Source organism: Erpetoichthys calabaricus, chromosome 7 (assembly GCF_900747795.2).
Source record: "Erpetoichthys calabaricus chromosome 7, fErpCal1.3, whole genome shotgun sequence".
Taxonomy (NCBI): Eukaryota; Metazoa; Chordata; class Cladistia; order Polypteriformes; family Polypteridae; genus Erpetoichthys; species Erpetoichthys calabaricus.
In genome coordinates this window covers 16,569,470-16,586,237 of record NC_041400.2, presented here as the reverse complement: position 1 = coordinate 16,586,237, position 16,768 = coordinate 16,569,470, and the positions used below count along the sequence as shown (strand labels likewise).

At 40.1% G+C, this 16,768-nt stretch overlaps 1 protein-coding gene across 1 annotated transcript in view; it reads left to right on the top strand.

Moving 5' to 3' along the window:
- The window catches only part of tmem267 (transmembrane protein 267), a 35,976-nt gene extending 33,706 nt beyond the window's left edge, over positions 1-2,270 (top strand). The window contains exon 3 of the mRNA XM_028805012.2: positions 335-2,270. Coding sequence (XP_028660845.1) covers positions 335-670 — 336 coding nt within the window. The 3' untranslated portion in view covers positions 671-2,270. The remainder of the gene's footprint in view (positions 1-334) is intronic.
- The last annotated feature ends 14,498 nt before the right edge of the window (positions 2,271-16,768 follow it).

The following is a 16,768-nucleotide window of genomic DNA, read 5'->3' as shown; positions in this document are numbered from 1 at the left end:
ACATGCTGTGAATTAGGGAAAAATGCCAATGAGACTCGGCTTTATGGGGTGAATTAAATGACCACAGCGTTTTGTGTGTTATAATGAAGATACAGAACCACTTTGTCTGTCTCATGTCTATCCAGCAGCAGGTAATAAATGCTGGGAAAATAAATTATATTTGTCATTTAAAACATATGTGTGATGTATATTGTGCGAGTGTGTGGATGTGTGTATATATATATATATATATATATATATATATATATATATATATATATATATATATATATATACATACATACAGTCTGTGTGTGTAAAATGTTGTATATAAAATGTCTTTTTTTTTTTCCAGGCAGCTTTGAATCTTCCCCAAAGGCCTCATCTTCATTGCTCTACCTTAATCCCTGTGGTGTCTTTTTCTTTAAAATTTCTTATGTGGATTTGTAAGCTGAAGGACTCCTGGTGCTTTCTTCCTTGGATGATTTTTATTTCATGGGCTTCACATCACGTCCGTGATGGGGTTCGTCATGGGCTATGGTTCTGTCCCCTTGGAAGCACCGCGCCTGTGCCCTACTGGCTGTACATTGCAATCACTGCATCATTGCCTCATCTCTGCTCCGTGCTGATGTATTTAACTGGAACCAGAGATATGATTTCAACAAAGCATGGCATTGCAATCGATGTCTAATTGTAAATATGCAATTATGATGCAAGTGATGTTTAATTTAATCAAGATTCTTATTTGCCTTTTAGTGAATGGACGAAACTGGAAGTATTTATGTTGAGTGTATGATTGGAAAAGGTACAATGTAAAGACTAAAATGGTTCATTTATGAGTAGTTCTACACAGTGGATGACAGCCCTCAGTGAACAACACAAGAATGAAACTGTGAAACCCATTTACAGTATTTCAGATGTTTCTCAAATTTTATAGATTCACTCAACATTTACCTGCAAATATTTTCCTCCCAGCTGGAACTGAAATGTTTTTCACAGTTAAGTCTGAACCTGCTCTTAACAGTTGTGCAAAAGGTTTTGGCAACTCTACAATACTGAAGATAGGAGACATTTTCAAAAATTTCAACTACCAGTGATGTGTTCTGTAAAATGCTGGATTTTGTTACTAAACACTCCAAGTAGTTCAGATCTGACTTGCAGGTCTTTCATTGGTTTGGACGACGACATTGAGCCTGGAATGATGACATTCATTCGTAGAAGAGATTTTCTCTAACTACGGTTAAGCTTAGAAGATGGCCGTCGTGGAACCCGGTGGATTTTTAACAGATTGAAATAAAGGCCTTCTGTTTTTTTTCAATGTGCTCTAATAACCATGAAAAAATGTTGGGGTTGGGTGAAGTAATATTTAGAAATAAGTACTGTGTACTTGAAAACAACTGAGCAGAATTTGTGTTTTCCTCCCACATCCCAAAGAAGTTCAAGGCAGGCTTATTGACGACTCAGAATTTAGTGAGTGTGGGTTTGTGATAAACTGGCGTCCCACCCTGGGGTCATTCTTGTTTTACTAAGACCCCCCCCCTTCCCCCCCACTTCAACCCCAAAATGAGTTGAGTAGTTCAGAAAATTTCTTAATAATAACCTCAAAGGTGAAGCCTGCTATGGTTTGCTGTACTAATTTAATTTATTCCTAACGTATTTAAGATTGTGTGTAGTGAATTAGCCATCTTTTAATCAATTCCAACCCATTTATCCGAGAAAGTGGTACAGGGGTCCTGGAACTGAGCCCAACAGCAACAAAAGTGTAACGGGGACATCCTGGTAATCGGACAGGTTGGGATGTCCGACTTTAATATGATGGGCATGTATTTTTAAGGGAAACGGGGAGTGGCAGTCTCACTCTGTCTGGCTGAGTTTTTGTATATTTTACAGATTAATAGAAAGGACAGAGATTCTTATTTAATTTGCACACATTCCATTCAATAATACTGTACATTTGTCATGTTTGGAATCTCTTTTGTGTTAAAGTTTATTTAAAACACTATTTATTAACAGTACCAAATAGGTTGTTGCAAGTGTTTAAAGTTTTATTTTACGTTTTAAAAGGAAAATAAAAATGATGATACCTAGCATCACTTGTTACTACTGAGACGTTGCGCCAGGTAAGTGTAATTAATGTTTGTGGTATTTTGATATCTCTGTATAACCAAATACTAGATTTGTTAGACTTTACAAATTAAAAAAGGGGAAGACCTCTAAAACATGACGGCACTTTTCGTTGTAATTTGCACCATAAATAAAAATGTTCTGTTAACTAAACGGTTTACTTTGAATGATGTAGTATATTTTTATTATATTAGTGATGGAATTGGAGCACAAAAATAACATTGAACTGACATCCTGTGACCTGTGCCCATTTATTGTGTTGTTTGAACCGCTGCCTGGCTCTTTCCCTCTGTGTCTGTGTTGTTTTCTTTCTCAGAGTACTTCCTCATCCCAAAGATATGCACGCTGGCCCCAGTGATGGTGTGGCCATTGAGCAGCCCCTCCAATGGACTGGGTCGGTTGCTGCCTTGTGACCAGTACTGCCAAGATAAGCTTTGAGTCCATGAAACATTAAACTGGATTAATACTACAGTGCTCCGATTACATGATCTTACTTGCATCTGGCCAGCATTCAAGTCAGTATATTCAATTATTAAATTAACAGCATGAATGAAAAATCCAAGTCATAGATGCTTCTGTCATTGTTTAAAATTATTCTGCTTCCTATCTTGTTTTTTAGTTGGCCAATAAAAGGTGTCATTTTGCTTGACTTCTTACTGTCTTATGAAACGAATACTTTTTAAATAGTTACTGTTTTTAATCTGGATAGCTTTCACTCATTGAAATTAAACTGAACAAAATTAATGGATAGCCTATAAGAGCCATATGACTTTGTGAATTTAAAAATTACTTACCCCATGTAGCTTGTCGTGTATAATCTCATGTTTTCACATGCAGAATGGCAGTAAGTTTCTGACATAGTAGGCATCTGTGGTGACCAGTGCTGGACAACTGCAAACAATATCAAAAATATCCATGAAAAATCTCATGTTGCATAATCCACAAGTCAAATTGTCCAGTCTTATGCTAACAACATTCCAAACACATGTATTTTTAAATAAACCACTTCCAGAAAACACTCTCTTGAATGGAACCGGAACGCACTCAGACACATATGAGCATTTGAATTGAAGCAGCAGGATGACTTGACATGTGGATTATGTGACACGGGTAATGCAAGATTTTTTTAGGGACTTTTTCATAAAGTTTGTTGTTGTCCAGCAGTAGTCACCATAGACACCTATTTTATCATAAACTTTGTTAACTCCATCTGTATGAAAACATGAGATTAAAGTTTTTTCTCAGCCTTCACTACAAGCTACTTAGGATAAGTAACATGAAAAAGTACAATTTTTGGGGTGGAATATTAATTACTTTAATATGCAAGAAGGGAATACTTAAGTGATGATGATCAACATACACCTGAACACTTTGAACCACAATGATCACCAGGACTTGTAATGGGCATACCCCCAGAAAACCGAATTAAGAAGACAGAAAATATGGAGGTCAAATAGTTTTGAATCATCTCATTGTCACCCCCACTGGCTCCTTTCATTCCTATGTCAATAAGTGAAGTCCCATTCGGAAAAACGGGGGCTACAACTGATAGTTATATCTTGGTAAGAGATAATTATTTTACTCAGTCTCCAAAAGTAATTCCTCTGCATAAAACAAATTAAGCAAATGTGGCAAAGGCACTGACCAAAGTAATTATGTGTATTTGGGGTACCTTTTGAGATATTAAAGGAATACACCACCCAAATATTATACATTTTTTAAATAATATACAAGTATGCACTGCTTAAAGTCTAGGATACGGTATGGCCGCACTTTTGTGTTGTTGTGTGTTGTTTAGACTTGATGACTGAAATTGTGAGAAACGCAACATCCTCACCAAGTTGGGTAAAGGTTGGCTTTGCAAATTTTAGTGTCTTTCAAAGAACTTTGCATGCAATTCATTCTATTAATGTGATCTACTGGTTATGACTCTTATTTTGTTATCTGACTTTGATTCTCATCTCTTCTTCTGGTTTAATGAATTTATCTCATTTTTGCCTCTAAATTCTCTTGCTGTGACTTTTCTGACCTGACCCTGATTTTTGCCTTGTGTCTTGGCCTTTGTTGAATTACTCCTCTCTTGATGACTAGTGTCAACCACAGCCTGGCTTTGGGACTCCCCGGCTCCTGATCAGCATTATGACTGCTTCTTTCTGTGCTTTCGTTAGACTTGCTGAGCCAAACACTGGTGCTGTTGTCCTACACTGCTTTATATGCTGAGAGGCATAAGCACAGAACCCTTCATTTTATTTGGACAGTAGTGTTGTAAATATCCCTGCAGCAACATTGGCTGATTGAGGTGAGCGTGAATGCAGCTGTTTAAATATCAGCATGTCTTGAATATGTCAAAAAAAGACTGTCTTTTACATGTAAACAAATCTCACAATGGCAGATAGAGACTTCCTTAAGCCTGACTGTACAGATAGATAGATAGATAGATAGATAGATAGATAGATAGATAGATAGATAGATAGATAGATAGATACTTTATTAATCCCAGGGGGAAATTCACATACTCCAGCAGCAAAAAATATTAAATTAAAGAGTAATAAAAAATGCAGGTAAAAAAACAGACAATAACTTGAATAATGTTCAACGTTTACCCCCTCTGGTGGAATTGAAGAGTCGCATAGTTTGGGGGAGGAATGATCTTCTCAGTCTGTCAGTGGAGCAGGACAGTGACAGCAGTCTGTCGCTGAAACTGCTCCTCTGTCTGGAGATGTCTGGTATGCCTATTGGTAGGCACAAGAGGGGAGTGCCAGTCTGAGGAGGATTGACTATGCCAGGTGTGTTGGTGTAAGTGACGGACGCAACAGAAAAGGAGTCTTCATTGTGGGCTAAAGAGTCTCTTTGCAGCTTGAAGTGTATTCTCGTTCTGTTTTCTGCTGACAGATGAATAAAGCTTTTTGACTGCTCAGACAAAATTTCATTTTCTGGACTGAGTGACAACAATGGACAATTTTATATAAAAAAATATATATAAATATAATTTTATATAAACAATAAAAGTGGGCCTCTCTGACCTTTCACTCTTACTGCTGCACTCATTTGCTGTGTTTCTTTCTCATTGCCAACTTGAATGTTGATGGCTGTCTCACCAGCTGACATAAATACATACTAATGATACTGAAAATGCCCAGGATGAAGGAAGGAATGGAAATGTTTCATTTACACATAATGCACCATCTGCCAGGAGAAATACAGCAATATAAATAGCACATTTTAGACTGACTATTGGGAATATAAAATGTAGTGAAATGCTTTAAACTCTTCGGCAATGTAGTGAATCGGTTAGGTGTTTAAGCCGAGGTGGCAATGATAGATTGGCCATTGAGCTCTGTGAAGAGGTTTTTTGTGTTCTCTTTTGTGTGTTGTATTTGACCCATTTTTTTTTACTCCTATTGCCTGCCCAACCTACCTGGAAGGAGGATTGTCTCTAAATTGCCTTTCCCAAGGTTTCTTCCATTTTTTTTTTGTTTCCTACAAGGTTACTTGTTATCTTAGGGAGTCAAGGCTGGCAAAAAACAGGGCCTGTTAAAATCCAGTGAGGCATTCCTTGTGTGATTTTTGGGCTTTGCAAAAAATAAATTTTTGTTAAACGAGAGCTTAATTATATTGTTAATTGTCTGGCGTGTGAAAAGTCATGATGTACATTTAAAGCAGTTGAAAGCACCAAAACAAAGTTGACCACTCAGACAGAAATTGATGCATGCTACACATTTAACTATACAAGTATATAAAATCGTAACACCCCGTCTTGTCCGTCTATTGGATTTTTCGGCTTTGTTTAGTGATATTTATCTGTTTTGCCCGCTAAGGACCTCATTTCGACCCTCAGATTGCATCGTCTGCTTTTTGTTCATAAGAATATGATGCATTTGGCAAACAAGACGAGAATGTGTAGTCCATCAAGCTTATTTGTTTCGCTAATAGCTAAGCTGTCCCAAAATCTTATCCAGAGACTTAGGAAACAAGCTCCCATTATGACCAGGACTGTTACCATATGGCCCGAGGAGGCCTCCCAACAGTTGCAGGACTGCTTCCAGAGAACCGATTGGGAGGTTTTCTATCACCAAGACTTGGAGTACCACACTACGGTAGTCCTGGATTACATCAGGTTCTGCACGGACAACGTCACCAGGGACAGACGCATAAGGATTTATCCTAACAGGAAGCCCTGGATGACGAGGGATGTCCAGAGTCTGCTGAAAGCTAGGAATACTGCTTTCAGGTCTGGGGATGGGGCTCTTTACAGTGTAGCCAGAGCGAACCTGAAGAGAGGCATCCGAGAGGCCAAGGCAGCATACAGAAGGAGGATAGAGGACCATCTGAGGAGCAACAACACCAGGCAGGTGTGGCAGGGTGTCCAGCACATCACCGGCTACAAATCCAGCAACTCCTTGGCCGCTGAGGGAGACGCTTCTCTGGCAGAGGAGCTGAACATCTTCTTTGCCCGCTTTGAGGCGACACCAACAGGAGCTCCATCACAACAGCCTGTTCACAACAGCAATATACTCACAGTGGAAGAGTGTGAGGTGAGGCGGGTGATGAGGAAAGTGAACCCGAGGAAGGCTGCAGGACCCGACGGTGTGGCTGGACGGGTGCTGAAAGACTGTGCAGATCAACTGGCCGGAATCTTCACCAGGATTTTCAACCAGTCCCTGTCCCAGGCCACTGTCCCATCCTGCCTCAAGTCCTCAATCATTGTTCCGCTGCCGAAAAAATCCAACACGAAGAGTCTGAATGATTTCCGCCCAGTGGCACTCACATCTGTCATCATGAAGTGTTTTGAGAAACTGGTGCGGAGTCATATCATCGCCTGCCTGCCAGACCTGGACCCATTTCAATTTGCTTACAAAGCAAAGAGATCCACGGAGGATGCTGTGGCCACAGCCCTTCATGCTGCCCTGACCCACCTGGAGCAGCAGGGGAGTTACGCCAGACTGCTCTTTGTAGACTTCAGCTCGGCGTTTAACACCATCCTCCCACAACGACTGGTGTCCAAACTGGCAGATCTGGGACTTCCATCACTCACCTGCAGTTGGATACTGGACTTCCTGTCGGGTCGCTCCCAGAGGGTCAGGCTGGGTCTCCACACATCCACTGCTCTCAGCCTCAACACCGGGACGCCACAGGGTTGTGTGCTCAGCCCGCTCCTCTACACCCTCTACACATATGACTGTGTCCCCACTCACCATAGCAACAAGATTATAAAGTTTGCGGATGACACAATGGTGGTCGGACTCATCTCGGGCAAGGAGGGTGAGCTGGCATACAGGGACGAGGTGGAGCGACTGTCAGAGTGGTGCACGGTCAATAACCTGCTCCTCAACACCAAAAAAATGAAGGAGCTTGTTATTGACTTTATGAAAAACAAAACTGACATCCAGCCACTCATCATTGGCGGGGCCTGTGTGGAGAGAATCCCGGTGTTCAGGTTTCTGGGTATGGAGCTGGAGGATGACCTGACCTGGAGCGCCAACACCAAGGAGCTGCTAAAGAAGGCGCAGCAGAGACTGTATTTTCTGAGAATTCTGAGAAAGAACCACCTCCCAAAAAATCTGCTCCTTGCCTTTTATCACTGTTCCATCGAGAGTGTGCTCACGTACGGACTGTGTGTGTGGTACGGCAGCTGCACTTCCTCAGAAAAGAAAGCGCTACACAGGGTCGTCAGGACAGCGGAGAGAACAATTGGTTGTACCCTCCCCACTCTGGAACAAATCTACACATCCCGAAGCCGCAAAAATGCAATAGACATTTTACAGGACTCATCACATCCCGGTCATTGCCTCTTCCAGCTTTTGCCATCGGGCAAGAGATACAGAGTTATGAAAACTAGGACAAGCCGCCTTAAAAACAGCTTTTATCTGAAAGCAATCATGGCCCTGAACTCAAAATAAAACTGCTCCATATTATTCTTCCAATGTGTAATATAGACCGTAAGTCAACAAGTGCAATTTGTATATTTATTACTATTCGGTTTATTATATTCTGTCTTTTTGTCATTTTAACTCTTATTCCTCACACTGAGTCGATTGCACCTTCAATTTCGTTGTTCCTTTGTAAAAGTGACAATGACAATAAAGATCTATCTATCTATCTATCTATCTATCTATCTATCTATCTATCTTAATGATTGTTTTCTATTTCAACTGCATGACTTGGTAGTTTCTTCCAGATTCTCCTCAACTCTTTGCGTAAAGAAGTATTTCTTGGCTGTAGTCTTCTAGTAATAAAGTTCTAAGGAAAAACACATGAACACGCTGTCTTACCCTGTAAACCATTACACAAATATACCCAGGCAACACCGGCTAATTCAGCTACTGAAGCCAATGTCTCATTAAGTCGCAGGGTATGACGAAATTGGCCAACTGCTGTTCCAGATGTTGTTGCCAGACCACAGCGATGTAAATGACTGAAAACTGCTGCCCATGTCACATTTATCGACAGAGTACTGACCTTGTTTTGTGTTTTCTTTCCTTTTTTCATGGTACATAAAATGAGACATCAGACAAGCTTATCTTCTGTTTGTTAGGTCCAAAACACCCACACTGCTTATTTCTCGTTACTTCATTAAATGCTTTCTGCTTCTGGTTGAGCAGTCATTGGTTATCAGCTGTTATGCATACCACTTACGTGTCTACGACTAAAGACAAAACCAAACCGATTTGACTTTTTCGGAATGAATTGATAGACATTATGTGATATCAGGTTAACAAGAGGGAGTCATTGGTGCCTCCGACTTGCTAAGATTATGGAACTGAAAATCAAAATTTGCGTAATGCCACATAGCCCTATATTTAAACATACTGTACAATTGAAACACTTTATTAACTATGCAAATGAAGTGAAGGCTCTCTGCAGTTTGTTGCATAATAACTAAACTACATAATGTTTCTTTAACTTCTTCATGGCCACCGTTTGTCACATGAAGAACTTCAAGATAGTATTCAATTTCCATCCATGTTCTCTCGAGAGGAATGAAGGTCAGTATTACCACCAACACAGAATACATGTGTGTAAATGAGAGGGAGGTCAGTGGAATGGTGAGGATGATGGGAGTAGAGTTGGCGAAGATGGATGAGTTTAAATGGTTGGGATTAATAGTACAGAGTAATGGGGATTGTGGAAGAGAAGTGAAGAAGAGTGCAGACAGGGTGGAGTGGGTGGAGAAGAGTGTCAGGAGTGAGTTGTGACAGACGGGTATCAGCAAGAGTGAAAGGGAAGGTCTACAGGATGGTGTGAGACCAGCTATGTTATATGGGTTGGAGACGGTGGCACTGACCAGAAAGCAGGAGATGGAGCTGGAAGTAGTGGAGTTAAAGATGATAAGATTTGCATTGGGTGTGATGAGGACGGATAGGATTAGAAATGAGGACATTAGAGGGTCATCTCAGAGTTGGGAGACAAAGTCAGAGAAGCAAGATTGCGTTGGTTTGGACATGTGCAGAGGAGAGATGAGGGGTATACTGGGAGAAGGGTGCTAAGGATAGAGCTGCCAGGGAAGAGGAGAAGAGGAAGGCCTAAGCGAAGGTTTATGGATGTGGTGAGAGAGGATATGCAGGTGATGGGTGTAACAGAACAAGATGACGAGGACAGAAAGATATGGAAGATGATGATCTGCTGTGGCAACCCCTAACAGGAGCAGCCTAAATAAGGGAGCGATGTTAAGAGAATTTCTTCTTCTATCTCCATGAACCTTTTGTGCCAGTCATGGGTACTCATACCTGATGGTGGATTTTTTTCCTTACTTTGTCCTGATGTTTCCGTGAGTCTGCAACTCTCATTTTGTTTCAATACAACAGGATACACCCTGTGCCTTTTTTTGAGGAGTAGCCATTTTGAATTAATACTTAATATACCATTTACCTGAAAATGACAAAAAAATATGTCATGTAAAACTTAAATTACTCTGCATTACAACAATTTGCACAGAGGTATCTCTTCATATTGTACTCAAATTGTACAGAAACCTTGTGGACTCCCCATAGTTTGCAATATGCAAAACTCAGATGTCCTCACGATATGGAATACAGTATGTAAGCACCACCCAAGAGCCCCCTGATATATTCACTAACGCTCATATTTGGACTCCAGAGCCCGTAGGAACCACAGCTGTCACTCATTTTGACATTTTCGTTATGATTTATTGGCAAAGATATGACAGGCTGCACACTTGTCCTTCAGTAAATGTGCTGCAAACCCCAGAGGTTTGTAATCACCTTGGCACATCAAGACTAGAGACAGTATACAGAATATAAAGCATTCTGACGGCAAAAAGTAAGGCAGTCGCCGCATGTAAATGTCTTCATGGGAAAGGCACACAGGCTGCCTTGCACACAAAAATGTCACTTGCCGTTATGGCTCTCAATTTGAAGCCTGCAGCAGAAGAACTGTGCTTATTTCTGTGTTGTTGGTTGCTGCTGCCAGGTCTTTACTGATTAAAAAGACATTTAAAGCCTTTTATTTGCTCCACGGTTTGTTAAAAATTTCCTCTCTCTAATCAACTTCCTAATCATAATTATCTCATTGAAAATGTGCAGAGAGCCAAATGCTTAGCATTGCAATTCTGAGCCTAAGAGAGAAAACTGCCCTAAATGTAAAGAATTATTATTATTATTACAGAACGTTTCCCCATCATGGCACATGCTTGTATATGGAAACAAGGACAACCTTATCAACTGAACATGTATGTGTCTGGGGGAGGAAAAAAATAAAATGTATGCAAACGAGGCAAACCCATAGCTGCATCACCGTTGGGTTTGAGAACTACGTCACTTACAACAGATCATTAGGACCTTTGGGGACCTCTCTGTCCTCCTTTGAAGATGTCAGGACAGCTCCCACCCTTGCCTCAGTCTCTTTGTCCCGCTTCCATCTGGCAGAAGGTTCTGTAGCATCCAAAACAAGTTCTGTTAGGTTCTCCTACAGCTTTTACCCCTTGGCTGTCCAGACTTTGAACTCTGTACTGCCCTTAGATCTGCTCCTAGTAGTTAGTTTATATGCTGTACATGTGTTACACCTCTTATTACTGCTGTTTTTCATCATTATACTGTTGTGTATTTATTTATTTATTACTATCTGTTTAAAATTAATATCTATTCACTTACCTATTATTTATGTATTTATTTATTGTATAGTGTAGTTCTTTGCCTGCACTTGTTCAGTATTTATGTATTTGTTGCACTGCAGACTTGGGGAGCGTTATTTCATACCATTGTATGGACGCTATGACAATAAAGCCACTTGGCTTGACAAGCGAGAGGAGACCATTCAGTCCATCAAGCTCGTTTGTTTAGCTAATAGCTAAGACATCTCATCCAGATTCTTCTTAAAACGCTGTCAAGGTGTCTGTTTGAACTACATGTCTTGGTAGTTTGCATAAAGAAGTGCTTCCTGGCTTCAGTCCTAAATACACCCCACTGGTACCCTTGAGTACAGTACATGATTCACATTTTACTTTATTGGTGCCTCTGGGACTTCTTCTTAAAGATTGTTAAGGTTTCTGCTTCATCTCCATGTCTCAGTAGTTTTGTTTTTCAGATTCCCACAATTCTTTGAGTAAAGAAGTGCTTCCTGGCTTCAGTCCTAAATGTAATTTCCGTTAATTGTCACTGCTTTCCTTGTATACATGATTCACCACCTATTTGAAGGAGTTTGGTGGTTCTATTCAATAAGGGCGCGCACAAAAAGGCGACCTTCAAAAGGGCGACCTCAATTGGGCGCAGAGAATAAAAGCGCACATAAATGAAAGCGATCTTCAAAAGGGCGACCTCAATTGAGCGCCGAATAAATGTGCGCGCAAATAAAGGAGCGCTTCAAAAGGATGACCTTCGGAGCGAATTAAATTAATTGTCCTTGATTATGCTAATAGACCGCATCTCGAATATCTACGTGGCATTGCACATAATCTACAGCTTCAAGTGTAACTTGCTTTCACCTTTTTATACATTCAGTCATTGCCTTAATCGAATTTTCTGTAATTTTGAAAACAATGAAATATAGAGAGCTTTAGAAATAGTTTGTTAGAAGTAGTTCGTTAGACGTTCATGCATTAATTAATTGGATGTTTTAATATTCTTGCTTTCACCTTTTTATACATTCAATCATTGCCTTTATCTAATAAATTTTCTGTAATTTTGTTGCGTTTGCCTTTATTCACTGCGCTCAATTGAGGTCGTCCTTTTGAAGCTCGCCTTTATTTGCACGCGCCTTTATTCGGCGCTCAATTGAGGTCGCCCTTTTGAAGATCGCTTTTATTTATGTGCGCTTTTATTCGCCGCGCCCAATTGAGGTCGCCCTTTTGAAGGTCGCCTTTATGTGCGCACCCTTATTGACAGATACCGAGTCTGGTTGGATCTACTTTCTACTTCTTAATCCAGATCTTCAGAATTCTCAAAGGTTATTAAGACCCCCTTCTCTGCTTGAGACTAAACAGGTTTAATTCTCACACTCTGGCAGAGCACTACATGCATTTCACTGTCTTAATCTTCTTTATTTATTTATCTGGTGTGTACAATGCTATATACTGTATACACTGCCGTTCTTGATTATATTCTGTAAGTGCCTTGAGCATGAGAAAGGCGCTATATAAATAAAATGTATTCTTATTATTATTTCCATCTCCTAGGCTGGTGACTATAAGAGCAAGAGGCAAAGGTTTGGAGATACTCTGGTCTACATAGAAAGTCCTAAGGTGAGGATAGGGTTACCACTGGACCCTTCCATGGAACATCAGTGTTCCATAAAAGGAAACACAAACTGGGCTCTACAATTTCCTGATGCAAGATTTTCTAAGATAGGCAAATCATTTCATCGCAACGAAGAGAACACAAGTACTTGCCAGATCATCACAAACCTCCTCTTTCAGTGTCTGATAAACTTCACTCTTTAGGAGGTCCACCTCATTTTTACTGATGACCAAATCTTTTTTTTCAATTAGCAAACTGAAACCTTTACTCTGTTATACAAGGATAAAGTGCTTTGTCTTGCTCTTCTGTTTAGCTTTTGAGCTGATTGAATCCCCTATGCTTCATAGTTTCTTTGTGGTTTAAAGATTTTTATTTGTGCTCCGTTTTAAACAGCGTTGCTTATGTACGTGATACTATAGTGATTCCATTTAAGCTGGTTATGGAGGCATTCATGATTAAATTCACTAAGCCTCACCTTGAAATCAGCTGCTATGTACGGAGATACGGCTCTCGACACATCATGATGAAAATGACCCCTTTTAGTAAACTTTAAGAATGGAGGCACTGCAGTGATGGATGATGATAAGGTTAGAAACACTTTCACCTTCCCATAAGATATTCTGCTCAAGTAGCTTTTATCTTCCTGAGTGCCTCTTACAAGACAGAGCACAGTATAATATGTGTGAAAAGAAACAAGACTCGGAGTTTAGTGATAATCTGTCAAGACGCAGAAAGCTGAAGCTGATGTTCGTTTGGTAGTAAAGGTGGACTTTATTTTTGTTTTTAAAAGCTTATTTTGCAATATTCATTTGCAATAAACTGCTCTATAAAAGTCATCTTGGATTTAATATTTGAATTAAGAGTGGGAAATCAATTAATTGTTATTTTACATAGTCCACTCACAAAGCAGTGTGTCTTTATGGGTTTTCTTCCCAAATCCCAAACCAATGCAATTCTTATATATTATCATGGGTCAGTTGAACTTACCAACTTTGTTTAGTGCTCCCTGTGTCTGTGGATTTCCTCGGGTTTCTTTCCATAGTCCGAAGATATTTAGCTTAGGCAGAGTGGTGGTGCTAAACTGGTCCTGCTGTGTGTGTGTGTTCATCCTGATATGGGCTTTATGGGGATCATTCCTGGCTTTTGTATGATACTTTCTGAGAAAAGCTCTAACTTCCCTGTGACCCTGCTTTGGATAAACAGATAATAAACAGAAAATGGATGGATGGACGGATGGTTTCCCTTTTTTTTTTGGTATGCTAAGCCAAATTGGGCAGCCTGACTATTTTAAAGGCTAGAGATGCCTCAGCCTACTGCCGAATCATTACCTACTGCTTATGTTGTTCAACTTCCATTTCTTTGATTTCCTCTGCTTGTAATTTTTTTGTTTTCACTTCTTTTAGTTTTTGAGCATTTTGTTCTGCCCTTGGTTTATGACTTTTGTTTTGCAGTTTTGATTTTGCTTGCTTTTGGGTTGCCTCATGGACTTCTAAACCATTTATGATATCACTTCTTGATTTGTTTTTAGACTGTAATCAGAATATAAGTTTAATGTCACTGTGCTCTGTGCAAATATTATAAATCTGCTTCTTCTCACATGTACAGCGAAAGGCCAGATTTAGCACACAGGAGCTCATCATTTAGAACTGCTAGGCAAGCATTAGAAGACAAGAAAGGGACAACTATGAAAATGGGCATTGTACTATATCTGTGTGTCAGAGTCAGCGTGACATTGGATCCTCTTTGCCTTGTTTGGAAAGGCATGATTTACCTAAGTAAGGGCCTACACATGGAGAAAGAGTATAAAGCCTTGGAACATTGCCTGGCACACCTTTGAAGCCAACTGACAGATGGGAGATGACGTCACCCTGGCCATCAGACCTTACTCCTTTTCTGTGTTAACTAATGTTATCTTATTTTAATTTTGTTTTTTGTCTTTTATTTTTCTTTTCTTTATTATGTAAAGCACTTTGAGCTACTTTTTGTATGAAAATGTGCTATATAAATAAATGTTGTTGTTGTTGTCATCCGATCCTGAAAATCCTTCCAGCGCAACGAAGAAAATGGCAGACTGTATACATCAAGATCCCACTTCGATAATAGTCTTGCTATGACTTCCTTTGTCTGTAATGCCATGTAAATCGTCATTAAAGAAAGCTAAGTTATATTCTTTTATGTGATTTCTTACCGCTGTATCACTATGGGAGGGATATCGCCTCCTTAATATTATATCTATAAAGTTTCGGGTTACTTGAGAACGCAGTTGAAAAAGAATGTATTCCAACCAGGGAGCTAGCGCTTTCTAGAGGAAAACATAGATACTTTATGAAAAAAGTTTAATATCCTCTTTAATCAAACCCCTGTGTGCGTCCATTGTCCGTGTGTGTGTGTCTTCTGGTGAAGTGCACATGCGTGGGGCACGGTGCAACGCTTTCAAAGCAGATGCTTCAAAGGCCGCGTGACGCGTCACACAAGACAGAGAGGGCAGGACCTATAAAATATCGCACGGCCAATCCAATCGGATTTCGGTAAATGAGGTACAACCTAAAACAGAAAACACGAAAAATACAATCGGGTACTGAGACGCGGAGACCAGCTTCCTCATTGTTGTGCAAGTTTTCACTCTGAGGATGTCAGATTTGCGATTAAGAAGCTTGGCCCGGTAAAGTGTCAGTCGTTGAAGGGGTTATCCTAAATATACGAATTTTCATGATATTACAATACGATGACTTTTAAAAGTGGATTTATTTTCACGCACATTACATCAGTTGCTGGGAAGAATCTGCTGATTGCCCACCGTTGTGACAGAAAATTAAACGCATATTACGGACAGCAAAGCCAGTATTACTGTCAGAGAAAATTACAGGCATTTTACGGAAAAAATTCCTACTAATGTTTATGGACTACTGTTCTAGCGTCCGTTATTGTACTGGGCTTAATGTCTAGTTATTAATATAATAAACATTGTCTTTTAGGCCAGGGGTTAGTACAGCTTATTTTCCCATTTGGATACTATAGGCCTTGCTCTTTTCATGGGTGTAGGCTGCAGGTCTGATTTTTGAGATCCATACTTACTTGCTGTTTTCAGCCCTACTGTGTAGTTTGTGAAGCTTGAAATCACAACAGGTTAGGCTAACTAACAAATTGAAATGTGAGTGTCAGTACAGGTTATATGCATCAATGACTCCCGAGACATTGGTTCCCATGTTATGGCCAGCAGTGCTGCAGTAGGTACAGACTCCCCATGGCAGTGAACTCAACATGCAGGTAAAGAACTGGATGGACTCCCAAAATCTCATCTTCAATGATTTGGTGAAGATAACAGATGGACAGACTTGGAGATATTCATCGTGGTCCAGCTGAGGTATCCCATTTACATTTACTTAGCTGGCTGACACCTTTATCCAAAGTGACTTACAACATCTATGAAACAATTGGTTACATTTCTTTTGGTTTTTCAGTTGGAGCACTGGCAGGTCATGTGACTTGCTCAAGGTCACACAGTGTCAATAGTGAGATTTGTACCCACAACCTCGGGGTTTGAATTTCAACACTGCCTGCCTGTTAGTTGCCTATATGCTTATTTATGAGTCTATCAAATGCTATCCCCCCATTGTTGATGTGAGCTTAAATATTGTACTATGTGAGCATGTTGCTACTGTGTGGATCAACACAAAGAGATCCAACTACAGTAATCCCTCACTATATCGTGCTTCGACTTTTGCAGCTTCACTCTATTGCGGATTTTATATGTAAGCATATCTAAATATATAACGCGGATTTTTCGCTGCTTCGTGGGTTTCTGCAGACAATGGGTCTTTTAACTTCTGGTACTTGCTTCTTCAGTTGGTTTGCCCAGTTGATTTCATACAAGGGACGCTATTGGCGGATGACTGAGAAGCTACCCAATCAGAGCACGCAGTTAAGTTCCTGTGTGCTGATTGGCTCAGCGACGGAGTGCTGCATTAACCAGG